The sequence below is a fragment of the Artemia franciscana genome, chromosome 17, assembly GCF_032884065.1.
Source record: "Artemia franciscana chromosome 17, ASM3288406v1, whole genome shotgun sequence".
Lineage (NCBI taxonomy): Eukaryota > Metazoa > Arthropoda > Branchiopoda > Anostraca > Artemiidae > Artemia > Artemia franciscana.
In genome coordinates, this window is record NC_088879.1 from 35945113 (window position 1) to 35970134 (window position 25022).

Genomic DNA, 25022 nt, shown 5'->3' on the forward strand with positions numbered 1-25022 from the left:
TCAATTTTTAGTGTAAGGAGAAAGGTATTGACGAGGGGGATGAGCCCCCTCATATACGTAATAAAAATACACAAATATAGAAGTTCGTTACGTAAGTTAATTCGTAAGGTACGTATATTTATTCGTAAAAAAAAAAATGTAGTTGCATTTTTAAGTAACCACAGATTGGAGGGCGTTGAGGAAGGGGCAACTCCTGTCACATACGGAATAATTTCTGTTCGTTTCAAGTTTTAATATCGCTCCTTACTTGGAATTAAAAGAAACAAAAGCATGCTTTAAAATTTTGAGAAGGCTATTTGTTCAAAAACAACTCAAAGTTCATATAGTAACCTCCAATTCTGCTGACATTCAGCCATGGTTCCACTAATTCTAATTCCAATTCCGGTTCCGGCGAATCTGGTTACTACAGTCTCAGTTCCACCACCTTTTCCCCGAATCCACGGTTCCTATTCCACCAATTTTACCCCCCGCTCCATTGGTTCTCGTCCCTGCCCCAGTTCCATCGATTCCTATTCCGTCTGTACCTTTCCCGACATTTTTTCTCCCCGATCCTGAGATTCCAACAAATCTAATTCCGGTCCAACCAATCCTGATTGTAATTCTGATTACGATTTACTAATTTTAGAACATTACCTAAATCTTACAAGTTATTATCAATTTCTAGAATGGTTCTAGCAAAATTATGTCTGTAACCACCAAAATATTATCAGCCATTACCAACATCCTGTGTGCTATTATCAAAATCTAGTCTGTTATTGTCAAAGTTTACAATTATTACATCAAAAACTGTCTGCTACTACCAAATTTAATATAGTAATATGAAACTATGTCTGCTCAAAATCTTCTCTGATATTGTCGAAAATCTGACACTACACTAAAAAAAAACTCACAAGATACTATCAAAATCATTTAAGTTATTAGCAAAATCTAACATCGTATTATCGTGATCTCGCAAATTATTAACGAAATAGGCTCCCTAACAATAACAACATGACTGATAGTACCCAAATCTAATATGATGCTATCAAAATCATCTTACCTTTTAACGAGACTTAACATAATGCTATAATAATTGTGTTTGCTATTATATTAATCGACTGCGAGATATTTCATTTTATGAGAAATGATTTGGACAATATTAAACAAGAGTTTGGTTATACTTTGCAAAATTTTTATAAGCACAGACTTGATTTTGATGTCACTATTTTGATTTTAGCAATATCAGACTAGATTTTGATAATGCCTGATAAGATTTTAGTAGTAACAAACACGATTTCGCTAGAACCACTCTATTTTGATAATAACTAACAAGATTTAAGTAATGGCCCGAAAGGATTATCATAATATCTCTCAAGACTTTGATAATACAAGACATGATTTTGTAATATTTAACAAGATTTTGTAATATTGCAAAACTTTGATAATATCATGCATGGTTCTGATAAAATTTGAAAAATGTTGATGATTGGTTTTGATATTGCTAGAGAGGATTCTCAGTATATCAGTCGAGATCATGATAATGTAGTGCGAGATGTTTCATAATATCAGACAAGATTTGATGATTTTGATTACAGCAGACACGATTTCATATTGCTAAGTTAAATTTTGATAATATCAGACATGATTTTGATGTCACCCTTTTAAATATTTGAAATAACAAACTAGAACTTGATATTATCACAAAGGATTTTTGTAATGCCTGATAATATTTTGATAGTAACAGATATGATTTTTCTAGAACCATTCTATACTTTGATAAAAATTGCAATATTTAAGTAATGCCCGAAAGGATTCTCATAATATCTCACAAGACTTTGATAATGCAAGACGAGATTTTGTAAAATTTATCATGATTTGGTAATACCATGTAAGACTTCGATAGTATAATGTAAGGTTTTGATAATATTTGACAATATTTTGATAATCTTGATAACAGCAGGCACAGTTTTGATAGCGCTATGTTAAGTTTCTTTAATCGGTAACATGATTTTGATAATATTATGTTAGATTTGGGTAGTGGCAGTCACGTATTGATTGTTTCTTAATGCATTTTGTTAATAACTTGTGAGGTTACGATAATTTCATCAAAGATTTTTGCTAACAACTTGCATGATTCTGATAGTATCGTATATGGTTTTGATATTGCCAGGTAAAGTTTCTCATTATATCAGTAGAGGTTTTGACAATTTAGAACAGGGTATTTCATAATATCAGACAAGGTCTTGATAATATAAGACGAGAGTTTGGGAATACTAGGGAAGATTTGATACTCTTGATTATAGCAGACATGATTTTCATGTCACCATTTTAGATCTTGATAATAACAGACTTGATTTTGATAATACCACACAGGATTTTCGTAATGCCTGTCAATATTTTGATAAAACGATTTTGCTAGAACCATTCCAGATTCTGATAATAATTTGCAAGATTTAGGTAATGCCTAAAATGATTCTCATAATATCTTACAAGACTTTGACAATAAAAGATAAGAATTTGTAATATTTAACATGATTAGGTAATATCATGCAAGACTAAGGTTTTGATTATATTTGACAAGATTTTTATAGTCTTGATAATAGAAAACAGAATTGTGATAGCACTCTGTAAAGTTTTGTTAATAGGTAACATGATTTTGATACCATTATATTAGATTTGGGTTACATCAGTCACATTCTGATTGTTACGGAAGATATTTTGTTTAAAAACTCCAAGATTACAATAATGCCACGTAACCTTTTGCTTCTAACTTCCATGATTTTGATGGTATCTTGTGTGGTTTTGATATTACCAAAGGTGATTCTGGCAAAGGATTACCAGAGAGATGTTTTACAATATCAGAAAAGATTTTGATAATCTTTAGTATAACAGACATGATTTCTTATTACTAAGTTAAAATTGCTAAAAGCAGACGTGATTTTGATGTCTCCATGTTAGATTTTGATAATATCAGATAAGATTTTGATAGTACAACGCTGGGTTTGGGTACTTTCTGATAATATTTTGATAGTAGCAAACATGATTTTGCGAGAACCATTCTAGATTCTGATATTAACTTGCAAGATGTAGGTAATGTCTGAAAGTTGGTGGAACCAGAACCGGAACTGGAAGCAGGATTGGTGGAACGAAGACAGAATCGGGGACAGAAGTGGCAGAGCTAGAACTGACGGGTCCAAAATCTATAAAACTAGGATTAGGACTAGAACTGATAAGAGCTTACAGCAAATTGGTGGAATTAGAACCATGGAGTCGGGGGCAGAACTGACGGAACCGGAACTGACGGAACCAGATTCGCTCGAACTGGGACTGGAGTTCGAATCGGCGGAACCGTGGTTGGAAGCCATTAGAGTTTGGGATGAAGCCGTTCAAAGAGGGGGTCAGATCCGAGGTAACCAGAATCACTTTATTAAACTAAACAATTAAAAATATCTTAGAAATGATAAGAGGTGCAATGGTGGGATAAGATGCAACCAGTTTCTACTAAACTCCTGGAAATAAGGAGATGGCTTATTCAAATTTTTTTTTAAAATTCCGAGTGGCTTGAACTGCCTTGGACAAACACTTTTTAACAATGAAACGGTAAGTTCCGCTGTTCAATTTAAAACAGTGTTTAATTTTATATTTACAAGCTTAGTATTGTGAAAAATACCTTAAAGATGACGGATGCCGCATTGGTGCCACAGAGGGCAGCCGCATAATTCCATGGTTGTGTAAAAAGTTCTGAGGACACCAGGAAGGGGTTCACTTATGAAAACACGAACCAATGGAGTTAAAGCATAGTTTTCATAAAAAAAATGTCTGAACACAGTTTAAGAGGGTGCTGTGTGTCAGCCATTGAGTGTTTTAGGCTGTGAATTACCATGGATTATCGCAGTCTAACAATGGAATGACAGGTTTCCATTTTTAAATGGTCATTTTTAATTTATTAAATTATTTTTTTAGAGAAAAGGTTAAAAAACCTTAAATTTGATAATGTACTCCCGATGGGTGTCATTGGGGGCTGGTATATTGTGTCATGCTAGCTTCAATTGGTTAGAGTCATCAGAGGAAACGCCAATGGGAATTTTCATTACGTTCGATCGATTCTAGTGTATAAAAATATTTTTGTGAGAAAATGCCCAAAATTGTCATATGTGTGAAAATACCTGCTAAAGAGTGCCATGTGTCAGCCCCTCAGTGTCTCAGGCTGGGGATTGCCATGGAACATTCTAATCTAGCAATGAAATGGCAGGTTTTTACTGTTCAAACGAAAATCATGATCATTTTCTTTATAAGTTTATTCCTAAGAGAAATATGTTGAAACCCCTCAGGTGTGATAATATACCCCCCAAAAGGTGTCATCAGAAAAAAACCTTAATGGGTATTTTTTCATTAAGTTTGAACAATCGATTTTAGTGTAAACCAATATTTTTGTAGAAAAACACCAGAAAATTTAATATGTGTGATAAAACCTGCTAGAGGGTGTCGTTTGTCAGTCATTCAGCATTGGAGGCTGAAAATTACTAGGGAGCACCGCAATCTAACAATGATATGGCAAGTTACCTCTGTTCAAATGAGTACAATTTTCAATTTTTTAGTTCATAGATTTATTTTGAAGGTTGAAAAACCCTTAGCTGTCATAATTTGTTCCCCAGAAAGTGTCACTGGGGCTGGTATTTTGTGCCAAGCTGGTCTCAATTGACAGAGATCATCAGATGGCATGCTAATTGGGATATTTTTTAAGTTTAAATGATCGATTCTAGTGTAAGTGAACATTTCTGCAGAAAAAGGCCCAAAAAATGCCTTATGTGCGGTGATGCCTGCTAGAGGGTGCAAAGCGTCAGCCATTCAGTGTCACGCGTTGGGAATTACCCTAAAACATTGCAATCTAGCAATGAGAAGGCAACTTTATGCTTTTCAAATAAAAATAATGGTCTTTTTCAGTTTATAAATTTATTTTGGAGAGAAAAAGTTTGGAAGCCCTTAGGTGTGATAAGGTCCTCCCCCCCAGAGGGTGTCATCAGAGGTGGTATATTTTGCTACGCTGACGTCACCAGAGCTTGACCTAACCTGAAGTTATTACTACAATTACCAGCCCCAATTAAAGCCGATATAGTTTATATAAAGTTCTAAGAAAGAACTTCTTGTCAATAATGCTAAATTTGCAGTATTAACTTTGTTGCAGAATTCTTTCATTTGGGAAACCTATTGAGACCTTTTCTTTTTTACACAATTTTTTAAGCATATCTCATGAGTGTAGCTGTCTGGATGGATAAATTTAAATTTTGCTACCAACTTGATATCCCAATTATCTTCTATAGTTAAAACAAGAAAAAATTATAGTGGCTGAGAAAAAAAAACATCTGGAAACATATACCTTAAATAAGCATCCAAGGTCATAAAAGGTATTCAGTATGCTTTTGAATACCAGGATGGTTAAGGGCCAATAGATTGGACATTAGACAGGGACTCTATCTCTCTTTGACCATTAATCTTCCGACTTACAAAACAGATATTGAGAGGGAGAACAAAAAAAGTATACAAAAATTATTCAATAGCTAGTCCATTTAAGTTGTGATAAGATTTTCATTGGATTTCGTTGTTTTGTTCTACCTCTTAATAACCACCCTTATCCTTTCTTTAGAAAAAAGAGGTTTTAGAACATGTACAAACAAACACAAACCTAAATTAAAACTTACCATTGAAGGTCCGAGTACTTTTGATCGTAAAAGGTTTCGGAACTCTCGAACCATTCTGAGACATTGTATCTCGATCCATCATTGTCCACAGCAAAATTATGATTTTCTAATGTTGAATTGAAATGAATGAGGAGTATCCCTAAAATTGAAACAGAAGTCAGTCGTTAAGAAACATAAGATCAATGAAAATAGGCACGAGAGTTAAAAGATAAAAACCAAAAGTAATGAATCCAAGATTGGACAATAAAATCCGATGTCTGTAATAAAAACGGCATGTATGACCTTGGTTTTCCGAAATAACGACGGACATTCAGGTGAGCCTTTCTGAGAATTTTGAGGGCAGTGGCAGATCCAGGGGGCTCTCGGAGCGTGCGGCCCCCTCCCTGAAGTATTGGTGTTTTTGTGGTTGGGATCGCTTACTCTGGTTTGGGTTAACACGAAAGTTATTTTATTTGTAATTGCTTTTAATACTTGAGTTTTAGAAGTTTTTAATAATTAAGATTATTTCGTTTTGCAAACAAGTCTGAAACAATCTTTCAGTTACTTTGTGGGGTCTCTGTTAGATTTTACTAATGACACATAGCGCCAAAATTATTTAATTAAATTTAAGTTTATCAAGGGATTTGTCCAGATTACCAAAAAAGATAACTGTGAGGTTAAAATCTTCATTTCGTAATAACAAGGAGGGGTAATTAATATCCTAACTTCTTTAGGCAGTCAATATGAAATTTCAGGATTGTGCTGTCACAACAGGGTTGAAATGCAAAATATTCCCTACTTTTTACTGTCAAAAATTTGCTTTCTGGTCTTGCTATGGTACTGAGGCGAAAAAATTGATATCATTACTTTTTTTGGCTGTCTGTATTCATTTTGGGGAGTTACTCTTTTTGCAAAGCAGAGTATTTTTACCAGATTGTTGGTTTTTAGGAGATTTGTATAATAGAAAGTAAATGTATGAGAAGTGCAAATATTATTAATTTAAGTTTTGGATTTTGGTGAGCAAATGGTGGCCACTTTACTGCCTGTTTTTATCTAATTAAAGCCCTGCATTATATGACATATCACATCCACTGTTCATCCTAAAACATTATGAAGGCCAAACTTTTTAGAACTTTATAAAGGTTCGTATAAGTATATACTAAAAACTAAGTACATGAGTCGAAATACTCCTTCAAAGATGCAAGTAATCATTTACGAAGAATAGATTTTCGAAAAATTGTTTATAAAAGAAGTTAAATAATCATGTGTTTATTTTTTTTATGTAGCTGGTATAGATAGGTCTCTGAATTCTCAGTTTGAATCAGTGGAACGGCATCAATTTTTTTCAAACATTTGCTGATAAAATGTTGATAAAAAGTGGAAATTCACACAACTTGAATTAACCAAGGAAACAGAATACGACTACAATATTACTTTAGAATTTCTCACCTTCACAATGATAACCAGTCTCAAAATATAGGAGTTTTGTACAGGGGTTGCATATATTCGTCCATAAAATTGTCTAAAACTCTATATGTACCTCTAAGGATTTTTACAGTTATTTCGATACATGCCATCGAATCATAATTTCCACGATTAGTTGTTTATATGTCAAGATTTTTACAGGAAAATTCTTTTACTTAATGCTAAATCTGAGTCAAATTTCCAATGTTTATTTTGTGCTCAACCGAAATATCGAGATTTAAACTTTGAACTGAATAAAGGAAAATCTCACGATTCACTCGGAAAGATGGGTTAATTTGGAAAAATTAGAAAGTGAGGTATTTTTAACGTACGAACAGGTAATCGTATCTTAATGAAGTTTGATATTTAGGAGGACATCCTGTCGCAGAGCTCTTATTTTAAGCCCTGACCTGAGCCGGTGTCATTGGGGGGAGTTGCAGGAGAAACCAGAAATCTTTGGAAACACTTAGAGGGGCGGGATCGTACTGAAACTTTGTGCGAAGAATAAGCACAAGTCCTAAATGCGTGATTGCCATAACTGGACCAGATCTAATCTCTTTGAGGGATGAGGGATGGGGGGTAATTCGATTTAAAAAAAAATGATGTATTTTTAACTTACGAATGGGTGAACAGATCTTAATGAAATTTGATATTTAGAAGAATCTTGTGTCTCAGAGCTTTTGTTTTCAATACCAACCGGCTCTGGTGACATTGGGGGGGGGAGTTGAAGAGGGAAACTGAATTTCTTGGAAAACGCTTAGAGTGGATTGAAAGGGATGAAACTTGATGGGAAGGATAAGCACAAGTCCTAGATACGTGATTGACATAACCGGATCCGTTCTTTTGGGGAGAGGGAGGTAATTCGAAAAATATTTGAAAAAATGAGGCATTTTGAACTTACGAACGGATCTTAATTAAAATTGATATTTAGAAGAACCTTGTGTCACAGATCTCTTGTTTTAAATCCCAATCGGCTCTGGTGTCATTGGGGGTGTTGGGAGGGGAAAATAGGAAATGCTGGAAAATGCTTAGAGTGGACTGATTGGGATAAAACTTGGTGGGGAAAATAAACACAATTCCTGTATATGTGATTGACATAACCGGACCAGATTCACTCTCTTTAGGGGAGGCGATTCCAAGTGATTTGGTGAGTTTGGTGCTCCTGAACGTGATAGGACGACACAAATTGGTAGGCTTGTCATGTACATGCACAAACTGATTTGATAACAGTCGTTTGCCCGATTATAGCATATGGGAGAGGGGGGCTGGAGGGAGGGGAAATCGTCGAAATTGAGGTGTGTATCTTCCAAATGGGTTATCAGATCTCAATGAAACATGATATATAGAAAGATATTATGTCTCAGATGCTCTATTTTCAAATCGAATAGGATCTGGGGAAATTTGAAGGGTGGAGGGGGATAACGGAAATCTTGGAAAACTCTTAGAGCTTCCCATATCACTCCGCCAGAACCAGATCCTCCCAGTTAATTTAGTTTCGGTGGCATAAGCTATAAAAAAGCTTAAGTCTAGCTCTATTGATTGTGATGGTATAAGTGTCAAACACCTAAATGTTCATTGTCCAGCTCTAGTCCAACATTTACAACTTCTGTTTCAAATGTGCTTATGCACCTCAGTTGAGCCTGAAAGTTTTTTGTGTGGAACAGTTACTTCGATCCTGAAAAGAGGAAAGATTCCGACTGAGTGTGCATCTAACAGGCCAATAACGGTTTCCTGCAATATAAGCAAAATTTTTGAGTATCTTCTCCTCCCATCAGTTAATTCTTCGGCATATTTTGGTGAAAATCAGATTGGGTTCTTACTGAGGCTACTAAAAAGGGATTCGAGTTACATTTATGTGCTTTGGATCTCTCCAAAGCCTTTGACACTGTTACGCATTCCCAAGCTATCTTTTCCCTTTTTAGTCACGGTATCAATATATCGATAATTTTTCTTCTTAGATATTGGTATTCAAATTCCTTTTTGCGGATTAAAATGGATATGAGGGTTTCACATAGTAAAAGTCCAATGCGACGTGGGGTCCGGCAAGGTGCTGTCCTCTCCCCCTCTATTTTCAAACTTTGTAAATCATCTGTCCTTTCCTCTATCCCACCTATTTGCATCCTTAATTCTGTAAATATTTCTTATCTTGCCTATGCGGATGATATTCTTTTGATCAGTATGACTAAAAAAGGGCTCTCTTTGTCTGTTTCAATAGTAGCATCTAAACTTCATGTGATTGAACTTTCTCTTAATCTTTCAAAGTGTGAATATCTTTCATTTAATAGAAATATCACTACTCCTCTAATCTGTGGATCTTTTTCTATTCCGTCGGTTTCTTCATTTCGGTGGCTGGGAATTAACGTTAGTAAAACTCTAAAATCCTTACGGACTCTCACTGTTAGTGTGCGAAAGCACAGGATGGCTGGCCCCCAACCCCCCATTGCACTTCCTAGCTGAAGGGCCAAGAAACGGAGATCAGCACCGCCGGTACGGACTGTAAAGTCTATTGCCGTATCCTTTACCTTTACCTTTTTTTTTCCTGATTGCAAGAAGAAAATCCAATTAAGTTACTCTAAAATTGTTGCTAACCGAGGTAGATACAATAGAAAGTCTCTTGCTAAATTATACTCGGTTTTTACAGATCATTCGGTTTTGTTTCTTTCTGGTATTTACCCTATTTTTCATAAAAAAGATATCAGTTCAATTTGTTCTTATTATTTCCGGTTTTCCCGTTTTCTATTGTATCTGCCTCCATGGTATAGAAATAGGAGCCTCATATCTATTTATAGTTTCCCGGATATTGGGTCGAAGCTCACAGAGCTTGCTGGCAAAATACCCCAGTCTACTTATAAGTATCTGCCCACCCACGGAGGCCTTACTCGGTTGCTTTAGTTTCTTGTTTTTTCTATTTTGTGTAGTGTTTGTTTTGTTTCTTTTATTGATACTCCGCTTTAATTTTTGTAGCGGGTCAAAAATTAAATTATTATTATTTATATATATAGAAGATATAATCTGGCGTAACAGACAAAGTGTAACAGACATAACACACAAACAACTTATTTTTATATATATAGATAGACTATATTCACAGGCGGGACACAGGGACACAACAACAATGGCGCGTAACTAATATGGCGTGTAACGACTTATGCGCGGGGGGAGGGGGGTGATTGCAAACTGCCACACCAACAGCTAGTATATTTGTTTGCTATGATCATTTATTTCATTTCTGTTAGTTCAGGGTTTAATTTATTCTTGGTAGTAATTTCTGGCCAGTTTGAGTTTAAATTAATATAGGTTTTTATTAACGCTGATCTTAAGTTTTGAAAACTTCTTTTAAAAAACTTAAAAGAACTTGAAAACTTTTACTTTTTGCTTTTTTTACTTTTTTAAAATCTAATTTTTTCGGAGCATTTAGAATACCATAGGGTATCATAGAATTAGGTCAAAAATGGGGATTATGAATTTGGTAGAGATGGAATATATTGATCATAGGATGTCACCTTATCATAAATAGTCTTTAGCGAAGTTTCCATTAAAGTTATTTTAGAGGCAAGATTTGAATAAGCTGCAGCAGCAATAACTGGCACTTTCATTGGAGAGATGATAACAAAAGCGGGTAGGTCAACTTATTCATTGCTGCATATTCGCAAAAATTCAAGCATACGATTTAAATACATCAGTAAGACCAGATCACCTTTTTGTCCCCTTGAGGTTTGGTTGAGAGAGGCACAAGACCATAGTTCCACTTTTGTTGTCTTTTTAATATTCTCCTTTTTTCCGTTTTTTCAGGTAAAAAATACTTTATTTTTGAATATTGTCATAAAATCTGTCATCTACGGAATCAAACTGAAAACTAGAACTCTCTAAACCTATCAAGAGAATTAGAATGTACCGTGGTCAATTACACACATCACAAAAAGTACCACAACCCTATCTATACAATTGGATAGAGAGCTGCAGTAGCAACACCACAATGGTTCTTGCGATTGCGAGCAATCTTGAGGTACCCTTCGTCTCCCCAGTGCTTAGACCATGAGTTTTTAACGAGCCAATAGTCTTCGCCATTATCAGAACCATAGCCAATTACAAGAACTGCGTGGTTTAGGTGTTCAAATGATGTTTTACATGATGGCTCATAGTAAACACCCTTAGAATAGAATTGAAAACCTTCATGAGAGACATCAATAACAGCAGAAACAGGTCCAACCGTGGCAACAGCTGCCTTAAGTTTATCTTCTTCCCCAGATGGAATATTGACAAAGCCAAGGGCAACTGCACCTCGGTTTCTTGGATTATCACGACAAAAATTTTCTTTAGCTTCATAATGATATTTATTTTCAGTGTCAATTCCTTTGTTATCCTTGATATACTCAAAAGCTTGGCTTATCCATCCCCCTTTGCATCCTAAATTTCCATATTCACCGGAACAATCAATCAAGTTCTGTTCACTCAAAGAAATGAGCTTTCCTGTTTTTCTGAAAGTTTGACTTTCCAAGGCACCAGTAGATGAAAAAGCCCAGCAAGAAGCACACTGTCCTTGGTATTTTACATGAGTTACTGCTCCTTTTTCCCTCCAGTCAACAGATTCTGGAACTGTAACATTAGCAGGCTCCATAAAAGTAAAAGTGCTCTTAGCAAAGGGTGAAGTTCGTTTCTTATATCCAATCATGATAGATGTAAATTCATGATGAAGAAGATCTCCAAACTGATTCATTGCAACTTGATAAGACTTTTCGCCTTTCTCATAAAGGATGTTATGTTTGGCAATTTTGTCTTTATTTTCAAAATAAATCTTCATTCTAAATTTTTCCTCAAGTTGGCTTGGATAATCTTTCTTGTGTCTAGCCTTGAATAGATACCATTCATCAGCAAGCAAATTTGACTGTGATTGTGTAGCACTTAACTGCACAAGTACAACTGACAGTAAAAATATCATTACAGCTGTTAGTAAATATGTCAAAGTAATCTGCTTCATTGTGCAAGTATTATGTTCAGTTTCTTTCTTTGGAGACCCACCGAAGACACATGTACCTCTTATGCAAGATACTGCTCCATATTTTTCTGCCACATCTTTGATCTGTTTTGCCAATTCTCTAGCTTGAGCGGAAATAAAAGCTATGGTTCCATCTCCTTTTTTACGATTTGCCTTGTTTTTAATGTGGACGATCGATGGCAGCATATGGGCCAGCGTTTTATCTGATCCAGTAGATGCGACACCTACCATATTTCTGCCAGATGTGGCAATTGGCAAACCTTGTGCTTGGATGGGAGTGGGACTAAGCAATCCTTGTGACGTTAAATGAGATTTCAAATTATCAGGAAAACCAGCTTCTTCGAATGACAGGATTGGATAAGGGCTGTCTACTCTTTCAGCTAGAATGTCTTTAGAACCACGATAGCTGTCTACCTCTTCCTTGGATCTTGATACGACAATAAGATGGGTATTACAGAAATTATTTTGCAATGGCTGTCGTCCTTTGTTCGAAAGAGTACCACCTGAATTTTTAGACTCTTTGAACTTGCTGTTTTGGTCATGATTAGGACGAAAGTATTTATTGGGATTCCCATCTCGTCTTATACTGTATTGGTTGGAACCACTGGCAAATTTGCTGCCAGGATTGTTGAATATTTTTTTGCATTCTTCTAGCTGACCAGTTTCTTGTTCTCGTGTAGGCTTGTCAAAAGTTTTATTAGAGTTTCGAATTTCTTCAAACCAGTCGTTTTGAATAATGCGATGGCTAAGTAAGCATTCTGTAATGCCACCTGCTTGTTTTCTGCCGCTATGATTTAAATAACTTGGCATGGCTCTATAGCTATTATGGATCGTAATAATGAAATCAAAGGATATAAAATATTTGGAAAAGCACAATGATAGCACCCAAAACAGTACACAGAATATTGACTAACCGTTCTACTAAGCTGCATTATATCACATAGACTTAATTTTGTGTTTAAGATCTTTTTGTAAAATTTTATTTCAAGTCCACCTTCTAAAGATTTTTTTAATTACTTTTCTCTAAAATGATGTTATCTATCATATTAAATATTTGCATCATATTTTTCTTTTGTCAATTGTCACTGACGCGATAAATGTCTTTTTATTTTTATGTTTTAATTCAATGTCATTTTGCGAGAACATTAACTTTTTGGATAGTCCTGCAGTTATATCGAGTTATTGATGCCTACTTGGTCATCTTGGATTCAGAGTCTGATTTCAGCTGCAACAACCCGTCCAAGGGCCCAGCATATAATTCCGGCAATGAGATTATGTGAATATGTCTCTATTATCATCCAAACAAGAAGAAAAAAAAAAAATCTGGATCCGCAAAATTGGGTAACAGGCTAACCTATGACTGATTAACAAACTAGATTGATCAGGTAGGTAAAAGAAACTACAGATATAATTCTAATAAAAATTACATTGCTGGTTAGACACTAACATCTATATATATATATGTATATATATATATATATATATATATATATATATATATATATATATATATATATATATATATATATATATATATATATATATGTTGCATTGGTGATTTCTCTTTTCATGATATATATATCTATATATATAAAAATAAGTTGTCTGTCTGTCTGTCTGTGGATCAGGTGACGTCATGTTTCTGTGTTGACTGACGTCATGAAATTAGGAATATAAATGACGACCGGGACACAGGGACACAGCTACAACGGGGACGCCGGGGGCACAGGCGGGATATATAAATGACGACCGAGACACAGGGATTGTTCGAATAGAAATTACAGACCGGGACACCGGGACACAAATGACGACCGGGACACAGGGAATATAAATGACGACCGGGACACTCAAAGAGAAATTACAAACTGGGACACCGGGACACAAATGACGACCGGGACACAGGGAATATAAATGACGACCGGGACACAGGGACACATCATTAGAATAATGAGGTATAGGTCTGAATACGGATTGTTTTTCCCATGGACAATTATATGTTGCATGTTCAAGAGTCAGTAAACCTGACAATCTATTTATATGCACAGACAATGGGACAGCGAAGAATGTTGTATATTCGCATGTTTTACGTAGTTAAAAACATATATTTATATCTATCTCTGTTCACAGGTGGGACACAGGGACACAACTACAATGGCGCGTAACTAATATGGCGCGTAACGACTTACGCGCGCGGGGGGGCTTGGGGGGGCGCGAAGCGCCCCACCAACTAGGTGTTGGGGTGGCGCGAAGCGCCACCCCAACAGCTAGTATATATATAAATAAGTAGTATGTTTGTGTGTATGTACACATACAACGTCGTTATAAGTACATAAAGCTTTGTATATGACGTCAAAGGCTTTGTATATGACATTAAAGGCTTTGTATATGACGTCATTATAAGTATAAAAGGGGGCGATTCAAAGAGAAATTTTAGTATAAATCCTACAATGGCAGAAGAAACAGCCGAGGAAGCTGCTCAAAGAGTTAATGCCAAAAGGCTTGCGGCTAATAGAGAAAATAAGAAAAGAAAGCGCGCCGAGGAATCACAAGAACAGCGGGAAAACAGGCTTGCGTCTCAAAGAGAAATTACCAAGAAAATCGTGCTGAGGAATCACAAGAACAACGTGAAAACAGGCTCGTGGCTAAAAGAGAAATTACCAAAAAAATCGTGCCGAGGAATCAGAAGAACAACGTGAAAACAGGCTCGTGGCTAAAAGAGAAATTACCAAAAAAATCGCGCCAATGAATCACAAGAACAACGTGAAAACAGGATTGTGGCTCAAAGAGAAATTACCAAAAGAAAGCGTGCCGAGGAATCACAAGAACAAAGTGAAAACAGGCTAGGGGCTCAAAGAGATAATGCCAATAGAAAACGTGCCGAGGAATTACAAGAGCAACCTGAAAATTATCGCCTGGCAGTCAGGTACAGCCCAGTCGATGATTACAGCTTGAGTAGATGTGTTCAAACCAGGACTATGTCTAAAATTTGTCCCTATTGTAAGGCCTTAAAATTTAATGGTGAAACAATGGGATTGTGTTGCGCCTCAGGAAAAGATAAATTTCCTCAGCTGGCTACACCACCAGAGCCATTGAAGACTTTGCTTACTGGAACTACGTCAGAATCTAAGCGTTTTTTTTTATCAAACATTCGAAAATATAACTCATGTTTCCAAATGACATCGTTTGGTGTCCAAATAGAAAACCAAGATCAATTTATGCCTACTTTCAAAGTAAAAGGGCAAATTTATCATAGAGCAGGGTCTCTGCTACCCTTCTCAGGTGAGACAATAAATTTTTACAAGTCCAGCTGTTGTTCACTTAGCGGTAAATTTACAGAATGGTCAACGTGTTTATTTTTTGGAATCCAACGTGCAACAAAAAGCCCTGAATCCACCGGATACAAAGTTAACTGCTTTCTTTTCGCTATGCATAAATGATTCTTTTGCAAAAAAACTACTGTATACGGAAGTACCTTCGTATTACACGTGGAATGCTAAAAATAAATCATTTGAACGTTGAAAACAAGATAAGTCAGTCGAAGGCAAACCCACCATCTTCAAAGATACTACGATAGGAAGACCCTACACCATTCAAACAAATCAACATGAATGCTTCTTTCTACGCCTGCTTTTGGTGAATGTACCCGGTCCGACGTCCTTTTAGTATTTGAGAACTGTAAACGGTACTATACATGACACTTACCGTAGTGCATGCCAAGCTCTGAATTTATTCTAGAATGACCAACACTGGGATAACTGCATCAATGACGCGTGCAAAACGTCAACTCCACGTCAAATTCGTGCATTGTATGGAATCATACTAACTTCGTGCTATCCTTCAGCTCCTACAGAGTCATGGGAGAAATTTAAATTGAAAATGGCCGAGGATATACTCCATCGAAAATTTTTAGAGACGTTAGATATGACCTTTGATTTTACATCAGAAATTTATAACTACACTTTAGTTATTATTGAAGATTTGTGCGTATGTAGGGCAAACAAACCTCTTCAGGGTTTGGAAATGCCTTCACCTAATCGTAACGCTGCTGTTTCGACATGTGTAAAATTGGATCGTGAACGAAGTTACAACACGAGTGATCTATTGTCGTATGTAGAAAATAATATTTCTAAGCTAACGTCTGAGCAAAAAGAAACATTCTAATTTATGGGCACACGTAAAGACATTAACATTAACTATAAATATGCGTATCCGATTGCAAAACGATGACTCTGGTGAAATATTTTCAGAGCAATTGCTGGCAATTGGAAACGGAAAGCTCCCAGTAGACTCAATTTCACGACGTATACAACTGCCTGCTGAATTCTGTAATTTAATGACGTCCAAAAATAAATTGGTTGAAAAGGTATTTCCGAGTATTATAAACAATTATAAAAATGATAAATGGCTCAAAGAACGAGCGATATTGGCAGCCAAGAATAAAGACGTCAGCGAAATCAAAAATATTATTTTGATCAAGATTCGAAACCAAGAAGTAATTTAAAAACTAAACAACAAGTAATTTACAAGTCAGTCGACACATTTCTGGAACCAAATGAAGCGCATCTGAATTTTGAAATTCCCTAGATCTCCCAGGGTTTCCACCAAACGCGTTACAACTAAAAATGGTCTCAGATCCATCAATGTTTCTTGGGAATAGAGTTGAACGCAAGGCCCACAAGGGACCTTGCGAGTCACCCGGAGCGCGTTGGCCACCAAATCACTCGGCGTGGAGCTCAGTGGTGTTTACACCCTTCCACCGCTTTGAGGTGCGCTGCCGGATTTCCTCTGCTGCCCAGGGACGGAAGATCGAGCCTCATTGCCTGTAACTACCATCACCGCCATGGAGGTATACAGGCTTAGCTTGACCTTTGACTCCCACCTAGAATCAGCAGGGGCTTTAAAACCGTGATGACGGAGACTGCCGATGAGATCCTAGGCCGAGCAAAAATCAAACGACAACACTGGATAACCGCTAGAACCCTGTCAATAGTCGGTGAGCGAAGACAAAAGATAGGAGGCCTTAAAGAAGAAACAAAGGAGTTACGCAGACAGGTAAAACGCTCTGTTCGGCTGGACCGCCGCCAAATGTTGGAAGATGCTGCCGAGTCATTAGAGAAAGCAGCACGCTTACATGACACCCGCAAGCTTTACCAGATCCTGAAGGAATCCGTTGGTAAGAAAGCTGCTGTCTCAGAAATAATCAAAAACAGATCAGGAAAAATCATTAGTTGTCAGAAGGAACGTTCAGCAAGATGGAAGGATCACTTTCAGCTCCTCCTGAACCCATTCCCTTCATCTACTCATGATGCCTTCCCACCTTCCGTCTCTAAAGAGCCTTATGATATCGAGCTGGATACACCGACCGGAGCCGAAATACTAAAAGCGATCAAAACCCTAAAAAACCACAAAGCCCCAGGTGAAGACGGCCTCCCCCTGGAACTATACAAACAATGCCCTGAGGTCACTGCTGAACAGCTCCATGGCATTCTCGAAGAAGTGTGGAGGACCAACACTTTTCCAAAAGACTGGAAGACATCAGTCATCCTCCCTTTCTATAAGAAAGGAGACAAAACCGAATGCAAAAATTACCGCGGAATAAGTCTCATAGACATTGCCGTCAAAATATTCGGGATCATACTCTTGAACCGCTTTAATGGGGCAAGGGAGGAAAGAACTCAAGAAAATCAAGCCGGCTTTCGACCAGGTAGAGGGTGTACTGATAATATCTTCGCCTTTCGCCTCATTATCCAGCAGTTTGAAAGATACAACCTACCCCTGATCTTGATGTTCCTGGACTTCATTGCTGCCTTCGACAATGTCACTCGCCAGAAACTTTGGAAGATCCTGCAGAATGACGGGATACCGCTGAAGTTTGTTGAACTGATGAAGGCATACTATGACGCTTCAGTGAGCCGAGTTAGAATCTATGGCGAAGAAACCGAAGAATTTCTGGTTGAGTTCGGAGTAAAACAAGGATGTATCCTCTCTCCGACTCTGTTCAATTATTGCATCGATTGGGTGCTTGAGAATGCTCTATCGTCTTATCCAGGAGCGCAGGTTGGATAGAATCTCTCGCTGACTGACCTCGATTACGCGGATGATGTTGGCCTCCTGTCAGACCCTGTAGAAGCCCAAAACATGCTTGACAGCGTTGTGGCCTGGGCAGATCTAATCGGCTTGAAAGTCAGCACAGAGAAAACGAAATTCATGGCTATTAACCACGACACAGGACCATTCCCACTAACTGTCAACCAAGTTCAGCTGGAAAACGTCAACCGTTTCACATACCTAGGCTCCCAGCTTTGTACTGACGGATCTTCCGACGCTGATATCCAACAGAGAATACAGAAAGCGCAGACAGTCTTTGCATCCCTTCGGAAACCCTTATGGAATCGCCGTGAAATCAGTGTCCAAACAAAAGTTCGAATTTACATGGCACTAGTCCGCACCGTTCTCCTTTACGGGTGCGAAACATGGTCGGCAAAATTACAACAAGAGAATACACTTAAGGCGTTTGAGCATACTTGTCTACGAAGAATTCTCAGAGTACAGCTACGTGACCGTATCTCCAACGTGAATATACGTCAAATGTGCAATATTCAGAGAGATGTTGTGCTCACTATTAAAGAACGCCGTTTGAAATGGTTGGACCATGTATTACGGAAACCGCCAGAGTACCTGCCTCGCCAAATACTTCTAGTTGAGCCTATTAGATACTGGAAGAAACGCCAAGGAGGACAGAGGAAGAACTGGTGGAACCTGGCCAAGTCAGACCTTGAACCAATCGGGGGTTTCAGAAAATTTGGTCACAGATGGTCAACACAGTGGCTCGCCTTTGCAGAGCAGCTGGCACAAGATCGATCAACATGGTCCAAGAAGGTCTCTAAGATCATCGATACCAGGCGAGGTGGAAACGCCTGATTCCCGCCACAAGTACAAGTAAGTAAGTTACAACTAAAAATAGGCGTACCAATAATACTGTTGCGAAATTTTAACCCACCAAAGTTTTACGATGGTACGCGACTTGCCGTAAAAAAAAAACAATGGAAAACGTAATAGAGGCAACAATCTTGTCAGGGCCTTTTGAGGGTGAGGCAATTCTATTCCTCGCATTCCCATGATTCCAATGGATCTGCCTTTTCAAGTTAAAAGATTGCAAGTCCCAATTCGATTAGCATTTGCATTCACCATCAACAAAGCTCAAGGGCAATCATTAGAAAAATGCGGTACAGATCTTAATACAAATTGTTTTTCCCATGGACAATTGTGCGTTGCATGGTCGAAGTTCGGTAAACCTGACAACCTATTTATATGCACAGACAATGGGACAGCGAAGAATGTTGTATATTCGCAAGTTTTACGTAGTTAATTTATAGTGTATAAATTAACTAACAACTAACATCAACTTCTGATTAAATAAAGACGATATTTTTTATTGCCTGATACAATATTTTATTGACGATATTATTGCAATATTTTTACTTGAGGACAACTTAAGAGTCCAGTGGAAGAACACTCATCCTATCTGCTTTTATTCCCTTTCCTATCTTAGAAATCTTGATAGAGCACAATATATTATATTAACAATACTCTATATTGTATTAACAATATTGTATACTACATTGATATTGTAGTAACAATATTGTATACTATATTAATAATGTATTAACAATAACGAGTAAAACACAAGGAGGAAGTTTTAAAGGCAAAAAATTATAGAAAGTAGAATTTCGACATCTTAGCTATACATTTTATAACTCTATCTTCAGCGATAAAACGATAGTGGAAATAAAATTCGGCTAGCAAAAAAAAAACAAAAAAAAAAAAAAAAAAAAAAAAGAGCACTATAACTAAAACCAACAATAAAACAGTCCTTACATCATGCCTTCAACAAGTTTAGCTTGGACCCGAATCATTTATTTAGGCAGAAATGTCGAAACTGTGTCTAGCCTTATTCCTTTACAGAAAATTTATCGTTTGCTTTTGAAAACTAGGAACCGTGTACAAACTCATTTAAGCTCTAACACAGGGATATCATGCATCCTCCTCCCCATAAAATTTACAACCAATCGGTAAAGAAGTTTGAGTCGGTAAAATTGTGGTGCAAACTTTCTTATTATGTTAAAATGGCTGACAGAAATATATGTGGTGCAACCAGATAAAGAACATCAGTCTCAGTCATATGAAAACGGAAAATGAATGGGTTAAATATCAACCAAATCAGGTGGTAGAAATGACCGCCTGGTCAGTAAAATCCACTGCCTCCTCCAAACATTTACGCTAGTAATACTTCTGCTCTCTCGACAAAGATTTCTAAAAATATGCTATCAGAAAACTCAACTCATAAATATCCCGAATTATAAAAAAAAAATTAAGTTTTCGAGTATAAACTGGAAAATGTAATAAAAAATTTGTGAATAGTTAAACTTTCACAATAGTGGACATACGAATAGTAAAATTCGATATTTGAGAACTATTTAAGCCTTCAAATTAAACAATGGAGACGAAGGACAAAAACAGCCTTTAGTCGTCACGAAGAATAATTAACAAGAGCCCTAAATAGTGGTCTAAACTAAGGGTTCTAAATTTATCTCCAACACATTTGTGATGGAGACATTATTTCCTTTCAGTAATGAATTGTGTGTTTGAAAAGCATCCAACCCACAAAAAAACACGGAAAGATAGTTTAATCATGGGTACCCATTCACAAAATTTATTGTAGGGATTTTTTTTTGAGGAAGATATGTAAAGAATGGTGTCTTTCAAGATTTAGCGGATAGGAGTTTTTAATGCAAACACCAAGAAAAGTTATAAATAAAATTAAAAAATCAAAATAAAGAGTTGAAATAAAAAGTAGTAGCGGTGAAAGTAACTGGAAGAAAAATAAACTAAAAGTAGTAAAAGCTGTAGGGTAAAAGTAACTGTTTTAAACTCCTGTGTCACCTTTAGACGTATCAGCTCATAATTAAATACAAAAAGTGCCCTTTTGTCGCTCCTTTTCATTCACACCAGCAGCAACCACTATTTGCAGCTATTCTTACGAGGTACTTGGTGGTTATTTATCCGGTCGCGTACTGCTATTTTTTTTTTTTTACATTAGCTGGCGTCTATTTGGGTACAAAATCTATGGTCCATCATTTCCAGAACAACGAATATTACGAGTTTACAAGTTTTACGCTATTTACCATATCACGCATTGCAATACAGTTTTTTATTAGCTGGTGTTTATTTACGTATTAAATCTATGGTCTGCGTCTTTCGGGAACAACCAGTCTTACTAACTTAAAATGCTCGGGAACAACGAGTCTTACAAACTTAAAATGTATTGGACCGATGTGAAAGACATTTTCCAAAATGTGTCAATATTCCAAATTAGGGTCATAGAAGACATTTTCAAACTCTTATCTCAGTTCTCTCTCTAACAATAAAGCTTATTCAACAAAAATAGGTCCCAATTTTAAAAATAAAATCAAGTTCTGCTCAAATTTAGTTCAGACTGTGAGATCTGCTATGCCAGAGCCAAGAGTCCAAAGAAAGTAGAATCAGAGCCAAACTAATAAAATACACCAAAATTTATAAAAAAAAATTATATAAATTTATACAAAGGGAGAAATAATAACCTGGCCTATGCTTTTTATGTATTGATTCGTTTGTATCTACTCGGATTTAAAATTATCTTGGAGGTCATTTTAAACTCAAAACTCGACTTCATCCCTGAATATAAAGCTTAGAATATTCTATTAGAATAGGTATTGAGTTCGAAAAAAAGTTGGGCTTTATCCCAAGAGTCCAAGAAAAGCAGACTCTATGCCGAACTTAAAAAAGAGAAAAAAAATCCAGGCGGTTTCACGAGTATAGAAGAGGAGCTCACTAGAGCATATTATTTTGTAACGATACATTGCTAAAACTGCTACTATGCACGCACTTGACAATTAACTTAATGCAAAAAGGGATAAGGATCAAAATATGTAAAGTAAAAACTAAACTTACAATAAATCGTATGACTGTAAGATCAGTCGAATTTAAAAATGCTAGCTATTTAGTGAAACGTCGTAAGATTGATTATTTACCATTTTTGATTATTTTGATTATTTACCATTGATTGATTATTTACCATTATTTGAGATAGTTGCTATTGAATCAAATCCGATAGACTGATGTTATTCCTATTCTCAATCAAGCTTATATATTGATCTTTTAATTAATATAGTTTTGGATTATTTACTAGATTACTTAAGCACGGTGTCCGATGCTCAAACAATTGTGACCGATTTATTCAGATTGATCAGAATTTCCCAGAATACAACTCATACAGGTATAATTGGACTTGCATATTACTGGTGAGAGATCTATACAGGTATAGCTAGTACTATGTCGTGGGTTCCCAAGAAGACCTTTCCGGGGTAAAGACAATTCTTCTAAGGGAGGGGGGGGGGGTAGAGTCCAAGCTTTATAGAAGGACTTTACCTGAACGTTACAGAATGTTACGCCTTTTTCTAGTTAAAACAAAATGGGAATATTGAAAAAAGGATAACTTTAGATAAGAAATAAAAAAGAAAAATGATTTTGTAGATAATTACGAATGTCCAAATGTTTTGACTTCACCCCAGGAAGCCTTATCACCGTTAAAAAAATAGATAGAAAAAGATTGTACAACAAAAAACTAACTTTAACAAGCACAGCAAAATATAATAAAAACAAGGGATACATAAACGGTATTCAATAAAAAAAAGGAAAAAAGAAAATTTTTAACAAAGTCTAATGCAGTGTTCCACGTAACAGTATATAAGACACAAGATAGGATGTTTTATGTATTACTGTGGATATATGCCTTCATGCAAAAAGTGTGGTAGCCCAGTAGCAACGCTACTTGGCAGTTTTCATGGCCTAGTGAAATCTTTTGGCAGGCCTTGTCTGAAAATACTACTATTACATATAAAATGCATTTTGCTGAAAGAAAAGCTGTCAAAACACAAGTTGTGCTGCTGAAGAGTCGGCAGCTTTTGGAATTCTTTCAAATTCTGCTACTGGCAGCTTTTGAACTTTTTTCATTACTGCATACATGTTTATATTATTCTCTGATACGGGCAAGGCTGTATCCAGGATTTTTGTTAATGGGGGGAGGATACAAGAAAAAACTTCAGAGAACGCACAAAGTATGTGTTTTGTACGGTTTATTACGTTTTTACCAATCGGATTTAGGGGTTGGGGGACAAACCTCCTAACCTACCTGGACATGCATTTCAATACAGGATTATTTAAAAAAAACAAAGTTTAGCATAGCTTTTGATCTATTTGAATTACTCGCACTCTATGCCTATCTACCTTAGTTCTGCCCAAGGATGGATGATAAACTATTATCAAGAAGGGAAATTATTCATTTTTATACAGCTCTGGAAAACGTTCAGCCAGCATTACCTATCACAGAGACTATCTGACTTGACTTTACCATAATTACCCAGGTCTTTCAACACTTCTTTCATCACTTCTATCCAGTCTTTCATCACTTTTACCAAGTTTATCATTCAAAGCGCTTCTTGAAAGCTGTAGTTGTAAAATTGGTAGCAATATACATACAACACCTTGGATTTTTTTTTTAAATGCCGTTTGACATAAGCTGAAAGTTTCAACTAGATACCATAAACCCTTCCTGAAGCATTGCTTATGTGACCTTTTGACTATCAATATACGTATAGTGTGTTCTGATTTAATTAAACATTATTTCAACATTACCCGAGTTTTTCAGATGATTTTTTTTCACTTCTCATCTTTCTTATATCTTTATTTAAGCTAGTTTCTGGATTTCTTTCTTTCTTTTGGTTTTCCCCGTTGGCAAACACTTGTGGATGTGAACCCAAATATTTGCTGAACTTTTGCTATTATTTGTACAAAAAGCCTTTTTAATTTTACAATGTTTTACTGTCTCATCAAACATTTTATCTGTTCTTCAATATGTTCAATTTTATTTTAATTGTAAATGACAAGCCATTGTAGTTCAGTTGCGTCAATTGGGAGGAGGGGAATTTATCCTCCCTCATATATTTTTTACGCTGTCCCTAACATTTTTAAATGTCTCATTTTGTGTTTTTATCGAAAATGGCTGTTTAATATTTTCATTTTAAAAAATTGATAACTTATAAGTCGCTCTCCTAAATTTTGGAAAATACAAGCCCACTTATATTACAGTAGCATGCCGTCCATTGTGTGGTCTAAAAAGGTGCTATTCCCATGAAGACTGTTTCAGGGGTATGGAGGCTTTTAAGTTTAAAGGGGACAGGGGGGATAGAGTCTACGTTTAGGAAAGGGACTATACCCCAAACATCACAGAATATTGCTTTTTTCCAATTAATATAAGACAGTGAAAAAACAAAAACAAAACAATTTTTGTTCAACTAATGATTGAAGTCCGGATATTTCGACTCTTCCCCTCAAATCACTTATCGCCACAAAAAAAATGAAAAAAAAAACTAGCTTTAATAAACTTGTAAAAGCATGACAAGAACAAAAAACATAAACAATATGGGCTGCAATAAACGAAGAGGAAAACGAACGGGAACCCATTCTAAACATTAATATGGTATTACACGTAACAATACACTAGCACCCAAGGTAACCTCTACTATGTGCTACTGTATGTATATGCGTCAATTGTCTTTTAGCACGGGATAATGTAGACAAAATTGCTCTTTATATATATATATATATATATATATATATATATATATATATATATATATATATATATATATATATATATATATATATATATATATATATATATATATATATATATATATATATATATATATATATGGCTCTCCTGGAATCCAAAAACCAAGAATGTTACAATCTTTTTAGCCTATAGTTTCTGTTTTTATCTACACTAACAAAAAATAATTCTTTGC

The 25022-nt window shown here is 36.1% G+C and overlaps 1 protein-coding gene and 1 long non-coding RNA gene across 2 annotated transcripts in view; both read right to left on the reverse strand.

Moving 5' to 3' along the window:
- Nucleotides 1–5661: 5661 nt before the first annotated feature.
- LOC136038195 (uncharacterized) overlaps nucleotides 5662–25022 on the reverse strand; it is a 38608-nt gene continuing 19247 nt past the window's right edge. Inside the window, exon 3 of the long non-coding RNA XR_010620151.1 lies at nucleotides 5662–5817. This is a non-coding gene — a long non-coding RNA (uncharacterized LOC136038195). The remainder of the gene's footprint in view (nucleotides 5818–25022) is intronic.
- On the reverse strand, nucleotides 10982–12294 carry LOC136037633 (procathepsin L-like). The gene has a single exon (XM_065720341.1). The coding sequence runs from the start codon at nucleotides 12097–12099 to the stop codon at nucleotides 11059–11061; it is 1041 nt and encodes a 346-aa protein (XP_065576413.1). The 5' UTR covers nucleotides 12100–12294; the 3' UTR covers nucleotides 10982–11058.